The following is a 9417-nucleotide window of genomic DNA, read 5'->3' as shown; positions in this document are numbered from 1 at the left end:
AAGACTCGGGAAGGGGAGGCGTATTTTTGAGGGGAGAAAAGTGGGTCATATGCTGTCAAATATGGTAATCGTTGCCTCCCCCATGCCCCCCGCCCATTGAGCCAGTTCTATCAACGGCGCATCTGGATACTCTCCAACCATCGATTTCTCCAGCTTTCCTCAACCCTCCGCCCTGCAAAACATACAGGGTTGTCAGTGCGTTGGGTATAATCAGAATCCGAATCCAAATCAGGAAATTGTCATGAACAAGCCGTAAAATTCAGGGTTTGTGGCAGCGTCACAGAGCAAACATTCATATTATAACCATCTTACCACATTACAGTAAAAAATAAAATAATAATAATTTTAGTGCATGAAAAGTAAGGCAGTGTCTGTGATTCATTGTCCATTCAGGCAGAGGGGAAGAATCTGTCCTCGTCTTTAGGCTCCTGATGGTAGCAGAGGGAAGAGGGGATGGCCTGGGTGGTGGTGGTGGTGGGGGGGGGGGGGGGGCTTTTGAGGATTGAGGTTGCTTTATTTAAGATGCTGCCCCGTGTCAAGGTCCTCGGAGGAGTGAAGTCTGGTGCCCGTGAAGTCGCAAGCTGCGTTAACGACCCTCTGGAGTTTATTCTGGTCCTGGTCTGTACTGGCCTTCCAAATGGGCAGCCCATGGGCCAGAAGGGCCTGTCACTGTGCTGTACGTTTAAATTTAAATTTAAAACTTGAACTTCATGCAGTGTGGTTCTGTAATTATCTATGGCAGCAAAGATGTAAGAGTCATCTTGGGGGCCATAAACTTTACGGTTGCAGCAAATTTCACTGTAACCGCAATGTTAATGAAACATTCGGCTTGATGTTATACTTCCTCTTTGAACATTGTTGCCTCAATGGGGAGCCGGACGGGTTGTTCCAGCATTTAAAAAAAAATTTCTTCAGAAGGTTGCGTCTGTTCACAGCTCTTGCACAAGTCTTGGCAGGTTGGAGAAGACTCCGCCCTCTTTCCCAGCTATAAACCATGTTGGGAGTGGAATCCAGTTCAGAAGTGGCTGCAGCCTGCCCTCAGCGAGCATGACATTGAACCTGAAGAATGAAGCCTTCTGCTCGTATATATTCTACTCATCGCTGCTGCTCGTGAAGATGTTCGCCACCGCGATTCTCACGGGGCAAGTCAGACTTCGCAAGAAGGTAAGGACGCTGCTGGATCAGAGATTCCTTCATTCCGAGTATCACCTCTCGTGTTCTGTTAACCCCATGGTCCTCAACCTTTTCTTTTCCACTCACATCCCACCTGAAGTAATCCCTCTGCTGTCGATGCTCTGTGATCAGTAAGGGGTTGCTTCAGGTGGATGTGGGTGGAAGAAAAGGGTTGAAAACCACTGTTTTAACCGTCCCTCGTTGACTCATTATGTGCACGGGTTCAGAGCTCCAAAGGGAATGGGCCAATGACAAGCAAAGAATTTCAGTAACAATTGGGTCTAGAGCAGTGGTTCCCAACCTTCCCTTCCCACTCACATCCCACCTGAAGCAATCCTTTACCAATCACAGAGCACCAATGGCCTAGGGATTGCTTCAGGTGGGATGTGAGTAGAACCACCTCTCTATTACACAATATCACACATCAAATTAAAACGTGATTTTCATCATCGACCACATACTCGATCCCCAGGAGGGGCCCGCTGTTCCCTGAACTTGGCCACCATCCCCTTGGATACCGCGTGTTCCCGTTCCAATGCCCAGACATCACCCTGAAAGATGGTCAGGCCGTCAGCATGCCCTGCATCCTCGACTGCCCATCGCCTCGACCTGCGAATAACCAATTTGGCCAACCTCCTCCACCCCCTGCAGCAGCAACCCTGCATGGAGATCCACTGAACACCCCGCTCCCCCTGCACTGGGCGGCCGTAGGTCAGGACCGTGGGAGCTGAAGTGCAGCCAAAGTTTGAGAAGCAGGCCCTTCAGGTGGGGCTGAAACCTCTCTCATTCCACCGTCTCCTCCCGACTGCAGGAGTGACGGGCGGCCGGGGTGACGGTGAAGCAACTTAGGAATCGGTTACCCGGCACTGCTCAGTGCAGCGCTCTCCACCCCGAGTCCCTGAAGCAAAGGGGAAGGACTCCTGCATACTGGAACTCCCACTGGGGACTCCCCTCACTCGATGCCAGGTGGTAAAACTGACCGCCACAGCGTGTCCAGACGACTGATGAGGGCGAGGAAGTGGAAAGCATGCAGGAATGGTTTTGCCACGCATCGGAATTGCGCAGCGTGAATCTCTGCTCGAGGTGGAGAGCGCTGTGCCGGACCAGTTCCCGCAAAAAACCTGTCAGGCTTTGGGCACAACAAGCACCCGTGGCTGATCGGGGGTCAGCGCAGTTTGGACTGCTCCAACCCCCTGGCGGCCATCGCTGTGGGACGGGGACCACCCTCCCCGGCAGACACCACACTGCAGCTCCCAGTAAAATGTGAACAGCTTCACCATAGCGGCACTACTGATTTTTGCCACCGGGAATGTCCCCCACATGGCAACCCTCCCTCAGTGCAGTCCCTCCCACATTGACGCCTCCCTAAGTATCACCCATCCCACAATGACCCTCTCTCTGTATCACCCCTCCTCCACTGACCCTCCCTCAGTACCACTCCTCCCACAAGGTAACAACCTCACGCATCCTCAGGTTTGAGTGGTGCCTCTGAGTTCCACCAGAGGAACCCGGGCAGGTGGAAGGGGGCGGGGGGGTAACGGGAGTGGAGTGGGGGGCGTGGAAAAGATAACACTGCCTCTAGTCTGACCAGATTGTCCCTCTCCCTCCAACAGGCTTTTGCCAACCCCGAGGACGCCCTGAGACACGGAGGCCTGAAGTTTTGCCGGGCCAACCCATTAGTAGAGCGCTGCCGGAGGTGAGCTCTGGGCTGTTTCGCCCCTCGGTCGCCATGGCCACAGAGGCCAAGCTGCCCTGCTGCTGTTGACTTGCCCCCTCCCCTGAGCATCGCCACTCCTGCCCTGGCCATGACTTCAGTTCTGGTGTGGCAGAGAGTGCTGTCCTTCCCTGTTGTCACTCAATAAAGTGCAAAAAAGGCGCTACCTTCGCCGCCATTTCTGCCACCCACCATGGGATTTCCTCCCACCCTTCAAAATATGCAGGGGTTGTCGGTCAATTGGGTGCCTGTTATCGTGTTGTATGTCTAAATTTAAACATAAGAGAATTAAAAAATTTTTTTTTTGGAAAACTTTATTTATAATCAATATTAAATGATACATCAAAGTATAATTCGATACATATTTTATTGAATAAAACCCCCCACCCTATCGCTCCTACCCCACCCAACCCACCACTAAACTACACCCCCAAAAAAAGGAGAGAGAGTGAGAGAGAGAGAGAGAGAGAGAGAGAGAGAGAGAGAGAGAGAGAGAGAGCGGAAGAGAGCAATTATATTCGGGTATGTGTGGTGGATTGGGATAATTAGAACACATCCAATCCCTGTACGAGCTCCAAACTTGCACAAAAAAAGGATAATTATTTTGTAAATTATATGTTACCTTCCCTAAAGGAATGCATGTCCTCATCTCTGCGTGTGCCATCGTTGAATATTCAATTTAATCTCATTCTTCCATGTAACTTTACGATATTTCCTAGCTACTGCTAGCACCAACCTTATAAAAGATTGTTAGGAGGCAGGATATTTTATTTCTTTCCAAAGAATGAGAAAGAAATAATGATGAACCTTCAAGTACTCTTTTTAACTTTTTATCAAGTTAAAGCTTTAACGTTACAAGATTGACTAAGATGTTGCCTGGATTGCAGCATCTAGAATACGGAGAAAGAATGAGTCTTTATTCATTGGAGCATAGAAAGTTGAGCGAGGATTTGTTGGAGGTATTTTATTTAAAATTATGAAGGGAATAGATAGAGTAGATGTGAATAGGCTCTTTCCCCTGAGAGTAGGGAAGATTGGAACAAGGGGTCATAAGTTAAGGGTTAGAGGGAAGAACTTCTGAAGAAATATGAGGTGCTTCCTCATTCAGAGAGAGGTGGCTGAGTGGAATGACCTTCCAGAAGAGGTGGTCACAGCAGGGTCAATTCTGTCATTTAAGAGGAGGTTGGATGAGTGTATCTATGTGAGAAGGTTGGAAGGGTTATGGGCAGGGAGCGGGTAGATGGGATTAGTGGAGTTTCACTTAAATCGGTGCAGACTAGAAGGGCCGAGATGACCTGTTTCCGTACAGTAATTGTTATATGGTTAGATAATTTTGGATGTACTCTGTGCCTTCCGAGAAGATCTAAATTTGAGAGTTTACTTACCGAAGGCGTTAAGAAAGGTTTTATGTCAAACATGTATAGTTTATTGCAGGTTAAAATGCCAAAGCCAGATGGAGATAAAACTAGACTGAAATGGGAGAAAGACTTAGGAATATCTATCTCCCCAGCACATTGGATGTCGATATGTGAAAGTAGTTCTGACTAAAATTGTGAATGTGTGATACAGTTTGGTTCGTTACGTTAATTCAGGTTGATGTCATAAGGAAGTGGGAACATTTCTTTACATTCATTTTGGTTATGTGAGACGGTTAAACCTTTTTGGAATAAAATTAAAGAACTCTTGGAAGTTATGTTTAAATTTAAAATTCGACCCTGCGATATTTCCATTGGGTTATTTTAAACCATTGCATTTAGAGTTAAAATTAGATAAATCTCAAAAAAGTAATATTCCATTTGTCTTCAATGATCTCCCAACGGTTTTGCAGCTCAATAGGAGAGAGATCGGGGTGATGGACTAATCTTTCCCCTTGTGATTACCGCAGAGCTCACCGTAATGACATGGAATGTATCTACCCTTTCCTCTTCCTGGGGGTCATGTACTGCCTGTTGGATCCCAGCCCATCCATTGCGAGGATTCACTTCCGCATCTTCTTCTTGGCCAGGATGGTGCACGGCGTGGCCTACCTATGTGCCCTGAAGGCTCCCACCCGGTCGTTGGCCTACATGGTCGGGCAAATCCCCTGCTTCTCCATGGCCCTGAAGATCCTGGTCAACATGGCCTCCTTCTGGTGACGGGGCCGGGCTGGCATCTGCAGCTTAGAGTGACTTCAGTGCTTCAACCTTCTTCCCCTCTCCCCCTTTGACATCTAAAAAATCCCACAGAAATACAGGGGGAACTCAGTGTCTGTAGGAAGAGGTTATAACCGGTGTTTCAGGCCTGAGCCTGTCCTCAAAAAGCAGGCAGGTGTCTTGAATAAAGACTGGGGAGAGAAAGGGGGAAGAGTTGGGAGGGGGAGGAACCCAGGCAAACAGACAAAAGGTGTTCATTGGATCTGATAAGAGGACAGGTGAGAATTGACTTTGCCTCTTTGGGAGGAGACAGAGGGGGCAAGGAATGATAAAAAGCTGGAAGGAATGACATGGGTCAGGGAGGGGGGGCTTAATGGGAATCAGAGAGGTCGATGTTAATGCTGTCCGGTTGGAGGGCACCCAGACGGAAGATGAGATGCTGTTCCTCCGATTTGCAGGTGGTCTCAGTTGGGCAGGGTGTGCCAATTCGGCCCCACGAGTTTGTGTCACCAAAATTACACCCCATTAACCTACACCCCCGGTACGTTTTTAAAGGGTGGGAGGAAACCGGAGCCCCCCGGAGAAAACCCATGCGATGTGGGGAGAACGCGCAAACCTCTTACAGGCAGCGCGGGGTTCGAACTCAGGTCCGGTCCCGATCACTGGAGCAGTGAAAACGTTGCACTAAGCGCAAGGCCAACCGCCACGTCCGGTCTTTTCTGTGAGTGCCATCCGGTATCCAGCCCTCTCAGACTGCAGCTATTCCTTAAATGCCCTCAAGAGCACATCCCGCCCCTCAAAGGGACTGGGTTCCGAATTCCGCCCCCCCCCCCCCGGAAGGGACAAAGTGCCCCTTCAAATCCCCTATGCCCTCTGGTTCCAAACACCAGAGCCAAGGGGTAAACCTCCACACTGTCCACCCAGTCTATGACTGACAGAATTCGACGTGCTTCCAGCATGTCCTCCGTGCACCCCTCCCCCCTCTGTTCCAAGGGGAAGAGATCTAAGCCATCCGCTGACCGTCAAACACAAGCAGCGCAGAGGCTGGAAGCAAAAGCAGAACATGGAACACTGCAACACAGTACAGGCCCTTTGACCCTCAATGTTGTGCTGACCCATATATTCCAACCAAAAAAAAGTAGACAAGACTTTTACTTAAATGTGCTGTGGCCCCTGGTGGAGTACTGGGTGGGGGGGGGGGGGGGTGTGGGGTGCGCCTGTTGAGAATGGATACTTTCTGGTGAGGGATTGGAAAGAGGAAAGTCTCACTCACTCCCATGAGAAACAAAGTCGATGCTTTGGGTCAAAACTAGCCCCGGTCGTGTGGATTTAACTCACAAACGCCACCCCCTCCAGCCGTGGCAGGTCCCAATCTTACAAGGCCGCGGCGCAACATGCTGAGTTTATCCGCCATTTCTGTGGATTACACCTTCTGCCCTGGATGGGACTGTCTTCGTTGTAGACCACCATGATGTTTAACTATATTCAATTGCGAGGGGGCCACTGGACAAAGTGGCAACTCTCGGTCCACCTTACGGCGGACAAGGGTTAAAGAATTTCAGGTGTGTTTCATTCTAAATGTAGTATTATGTGACAACAATGGAAGCTTGACCTTTACATTTAAATGTAATGTTATTTAAAAAATATTGATTACCAATTTGGAGATATTTGATATTATTTATTTATTGTTAATATTTTGTTAGCAAATATTGAGTGTAAAATGTTGAAATATTGAATGGGGGTGTTTTTTGATAAATAATAAATTAAATTTGGAAAATGTTTAACCACCTGGCTCCCTGCTGCTATTAGAGGCTCTGAGCTCCACATTTTATGAGGGTGTCAGAATCAGAATTTACGAACAAGTACAAAATTTGCCGTTTGGCGGCAGCGTCACAGGGAAAACGTTCATGTCAACCACCTTACAGCCATAAATAAAAATAGTGTGCGAAAGGCCAAACTAAGGCAGTGTCTTTGGGTCGTTGGAATCTGATGGTGGCGGGGAAGGAGCCATCCTTGTGCCACTGGGTACTCGTCTTTTGGATTCCTGGACCTCCTTCCCCGATGGTAGTGGAGTGAAGAGGGAACGGCCTGGGGGGTGAGATTGGGTGTGAGGATTGAGGCAGCTTTTTTTTAAGGCACTGCCTCATGTCGATGTCCTCGGTGGGGTGAAGTCTGGTGTCGCAGGCTGCGTTCACAATCCCGCCGGAGTTTATTCTGGTCCTGAGAGTTGGTGCCTCCCCACTGCGCAGTGGTGTGACTGGCCAGAATGCTCCATATGTTCTTCAGTAACAGACCGAATCTCCTCAGACACTTCAGAAAGTATAGCCACTGGCGAGGCTTTTTCGTGATTGCATCAGCATGGAGGTTCTATGTCAGATCCTCGGAGATGTTGACCCCCAGGAATTGGAATTTCTTGCTCCCCCTCCATGACGGAGCCCTTGATGAGGACTGGGTCATGTTTCCCTGTCTTCTTCCTGAAGTCCACGATCCTCTCCTTGGCTTTGAGCGCAAGGTTGTTGGCGTGACACTATTCAATGAGCTATCTCCCTCCTGTACACTTCCCTTTGGCCCATCAAGACAACCCTACCATTTAATCATGAGCTGATCCACTTTCCCACTCAGCCCCAATGCCCGGTCTTCTCCCCATAACCTGGCTAATTAAGAACCTGTGTTGAATACACCCAATGACCTGGCCTCCACAACCACCTGTGGCAACAAATTTCTCAGATTCACCACCCTCTGGCTGAAGAAATTCCTCCACATCTCTGTCCTAAGCGGATGCCTTTCAATCCTGAAGTTGTACCCTCTTGTCCGAGACTCTCCTGCTGTAGAAACAACCTTTCTAAATCTACTCTGTCCATGCCTTTCAACATTCAAAATGGTTCAATAAGACCCCCCTCCTCAATTCTCCTAAATTCCAATGGGTACAGGCCAAGAGGTGTCAAACACTTCTTCAGTGCACAGATTAGGGGGGGCCATGGATGCTGGAATCTGAATCCGAACGTGGCCTCCTGGAGAACTCAGTGGGCTAAGCGACGCCAATGGGAGAATCTGATCAATGCCTTTTCTCCCAGCAGTGTTGCTTGACCCGCTGATTGCCTTGAGCTTGGTTTCAATGCAATGGCAGTGGGTATCGGGGCGGGGGGGGGGGGTGGGTGCTGAGAAGAGGCATTCAGGCTGAGGTGTGGCGCACCATTGGGATTCTCGATTCCAGAGGGTCAGGAAACGAGCCCATCAACAGAGAACACTGCAGGACATAAACAGGCCCTTCGAGACTGTGCCAAACTATTATTTGGTCCTGTCCCACTGACCTGCACCCAGTCCACATCCCTCCCATCTGTGCACCTGACCAAATTTTTCTTCAATGTTAAAACTGAGCCCGCGTTCAGCTGGCAACTCGTTCCACACTCAATTAATACTTCCAATAGCGAATGTAAACATTTCGACTTTAGAAAGCCACTCCCGATTTTCTTGCAGAACCTGGGCGATTGCTTGCTTGGTGTTCTCATCCTTTCCTCCAGAAATTGGATGGAAGAGGAGGCAGTCGTCTGCTGAACCTTCGTCAGCGCCCTGTGCCTGGCGTTCCCTTCCTGGGGGGTGGGTGGTGGGGGGGATGTAGGTGGGGCACGCAGGTGCAGGCTGATGACGGCGGGAGGAGGAGAGGATTTGGGAGGGGGACAGGTTGTGGAAGGTGGGAGGATGGCGTGGAGAGGATGGAGGATGGTGGCGCAAGGGAGGAGGCAGACCTGTTGGGAGGGAGGGTGCCGGAGGGACGGCTCGCTGGTGGAAGGCAAGGCCAATCAGATCGATCGAAGGCGCCAGGTTCCCCATCATGCCCATCTGGGCCCACATCTCCTGTCTGATCTCATTGATCGGGTCTGATAGTCCTTTGCTGTTGGCCTGGCGCTGCTGCCTGTTCACGTTCCCGCCTGCATCATCTCTGCCTACCTCTCCCTACACTCTTGTTCCTGCTCCACCAGGTCTAGTTTGCGAAGGAGCCCTCGGAGCTCGGCTGCAACCTCCTGTGTTTTCTCCTCCCTTCGGTTCCTGGAGAACAATTGTAAGACACACGAGATTTACAGGCCACGTCATGTCCACGGGCCAAGATTGAACGGACGGCAAACAATTTTTACTGACGAGTTTCCCATTTTTCTGGACTGTTGCGGCCTGTGGACTGGCTGGCAGTGGATGAGGCCCTTGTGGAGTGGGGATGCAACTTCAGGTCCCTCCACTTCTGGTCACAAAACTGTGCTCTGGAGTTTGGTAGATGGTCGCCCCAGATACTTTAAGCCTGGTTGAAATAAGGCCAATCGGTTCCTCGTTATGGTCCGTAACCTGATAGAACCGCCTCCTAAGTGTCTTGAGTTTGTAGATTACCCGAGTTTCATCCCTGTTAGA

The 9417-nt window shown here is 49.8% G+C and overlaps 1 protein-coding gene across 1 annotated transcript; it reads left to right on the top strand.

The window, feature by feature from the left end:
- Window positions 1–982: 982 nt before the first annotated feature.
- Window positions 983–6803, top strand: LOC138754755 (prostaglandin E synthase-like). The gene is made up of 3 exons (XM_069919541.1): window positions 983–1164; window positions 2787–2869; window positions 4773–6803. Exons 1-3 carry the CDS (start codon window positions 1048–1050, stop codon window positions 5020–5022), a joined length of 450 nt encoding a protein of 149 aa, XP_069775642.1. The 5' UTR covers window positions 983–1047; the 3' UTR covers window positions 5023–6803.
- Window positions 6804–9417: the final 2614 nt, after the last annotated feature.

The sequence above is a fragment of the Narcine bancroftii genome, chromosome 2 (assembly GCF_036971445.1).
Source record: "Narcine bancroftii isolate sNarBan1 chromosome 2, sNarBan1.hap1, whole genome shotgun sequence".
NCBI lineage: Eukaryota > Metazoa > Chordata > Chondrichthyes > Torpediniformes > Narcinidae > Narcine > Narcine bancroftii.
Note: the sequence above shows the minus strand (reverse complement) of the source record. Positions and strands in the feature narration are given on the sequence as shown.

Coding starts and splice junctions, on each gene's coding strand:
- LOC138754755 (XM_069919541.1), top strand. CDS start 1,048: ATGACATTGAACCTGAAGAATGAAGCCTTCTGCTCGTATATATTCTAC. Junction 1,165..2,786: donor AAGTCAGACTTCGCAAGAAG/GTAAGGACGCTG, acceptor TCCCTCCAACAG/GCTTTTGCCAACCCCGAGGA. Junction 2,870..4,772: donor TTAGTAGAGCGCTGCCGGAG/GTGAGCTCTGGG, acceptor TGATTACCGCAG/AGCTCACCGTAATGACATGG.